Source organism: Nestor notabilis, unplaced genomic scaffold (genome assembly GCF_000696875.1).
Source record: "Nestor notabilis isolate BGI_N333 unplaced genomic scaffold, ASM69687v1 scaffold12651, whole genome shotgun sequence".
In the NCBI taxonomy this organism is placed as follows: Eukaryota; Metazoa; Chordata; class Aves; order Psittaciformes; family Psittacidae; genus Nestor; species Nestor notabilis.
This window is the reverse complement of record NW_009915219.1, coordinates 27,320-28,855: the sequence shown is the minus strand read 5'-3', so window position 1 is coordinate 28,855 and position 1,536 is coordinate 27,320. Positions and strand designations below refer to the sequence as shown.

General features: G+C 53.4%; 1 protein-coding gene across 1 annotated transcript in view; it reads right to left on the bottom strand.

Annotated features, from left to right (window-relative positions):
* Nucleotides 1–1,536, bottom strand: part of SCARA5 (scavenger receptor class A, member 5) — a 34,646-nt gene that overhangs the window by 6,651 nt on the left and 26,459 nt on the right. The window contains exon 6 of the mRNA XM_010024026.1: nucleotides 137–184. Within this exon, the coding sequence (XP_010022328.1) occupies nucleotides 137–184 (48 nt within the window). The remainder of the gene's footprint in view (nucleotides 1–136; nucleotides 185–1,536) is intronic.

Genomic DNA, 1,536 nt, shown 5'->3' with positions numbered 1-1,536 from the left:
CAGCCTCATCCTGGCAGTTACCGCTGCTTTTCTGCCTGCTTTGCAGCAGGCATCTGCCCCGCAGGCTCCTAACCCTCCAAGCACCCCCAGAACCATGCCTGGAGCACTGGGGAGATGGCCACAAACAAGAGCTTACCTGTGCTGCTGCCTCGGTCCCCCTTTTCTCCCTTCTGGCCACGGTCACCTAGGAAAAGAAAGAGCATAGGGCATAAGTCTTGCTAGAATCGGATTTTCAGTGGATATCCTGCTGTAGCTCATGGAAAGCTTTATCAGTTTGGGGAAATTGAGGCACAAAACAGCAAAATGATTTGTCGTCCCCTCTCCTGACCCCTCAGATGTGCTGCATGGCAATGGGACCCACCTTCCCACTGCCCTGGCTTTTCCTGGGATGTTTCTTTCTAAAGGAAAAAACAGCCCAGCCCTGGGAAAACATGGCTTCATGCAGGGTTCATCCCCTGTGGGCTCTGTGTCTTTGTATGTCATGCCCAATGTGTCTTTTTCTCTCTGTATCTGCAGGGGAGCCCTGCCCTGGGTATCCCCTCACTTTGTCTTTGGGGTTGTGCACTTCACCCTCTTCCTGCTCCAGGTATAGGGTAAGGACGGGAGGATGGGGACCCCCCCAAATCCTCTTGGGATGCATGTCCTGCAGGAGGACAGAGGGCTGGTAGTCCCATCCCACCCACTCTGCTACCCCTTCACCCAAACAGCCAAGCCCTGGCTGCAGAGCAACAGCAGAGCAGCACTAGAAGAAAGCAAACACTGGTTTTTGGGGCTGAAAATCCTTATCTGGGGCTAAAAAAGCTTCATTTTGCAGGGCTCAGTGAAAAGGACATGGCTTCCCACAGCCTCAATGGAGTATCAACCCTTCCTGCACCCAGCTGGTACCTCCTCAAGGGCAGATTTGCTGAACCCAAACCCTCCATCAAGAAGCAGTGACGCTGGGAGGGTTCAGAACAGCTGGATAAACAGGCTGCCTTCAGCAACACGCCTATTTCCATATGAAAATAATGAGCTCAGTAATTATCTGTGTCATGGCTTGGCTTTCCGAGCATGGGCTGCCTCTGCCTGCATCCCACCACGTCCCTTAAACCTTCTCCACGCTCCAGCTTTGCTCCTGTCAGGCAGCAGTTGTGTTATCCCATGGTGTGCACCACTGAACACACTGGCCTGAGTGGGGCTGTGCGTTTGGCTTTGCTGGTCCTGGCCATGCCCTGAGGCTGCAGAGGGAGCAGGGAAGGCTCCAGGCTGCTCTGGGGCAGCGATGCTCTGGGCGAGCCCCAGCCCTGCAGCACGGCCCAGCTTTAACATATCGTTTCCTTTTGTCTCCGTGTAAGAACAACAAACAACACACACACAAGCTCAGAAATTTCTTATAAAATAAAATATTAAGAAGAAAAAAAAGGCATGCAGGAAATTCTTGCCCTTTAACTTGGAGGCTCTGGGAAAGCGAGATTGCTCCCCTGGGCAGCCGCAGCTGTGTCAGATGGAGGAAAGCTGCCTGCAGCCTGCCCTGCTGAAGGGAACCAGCTGCCAGCA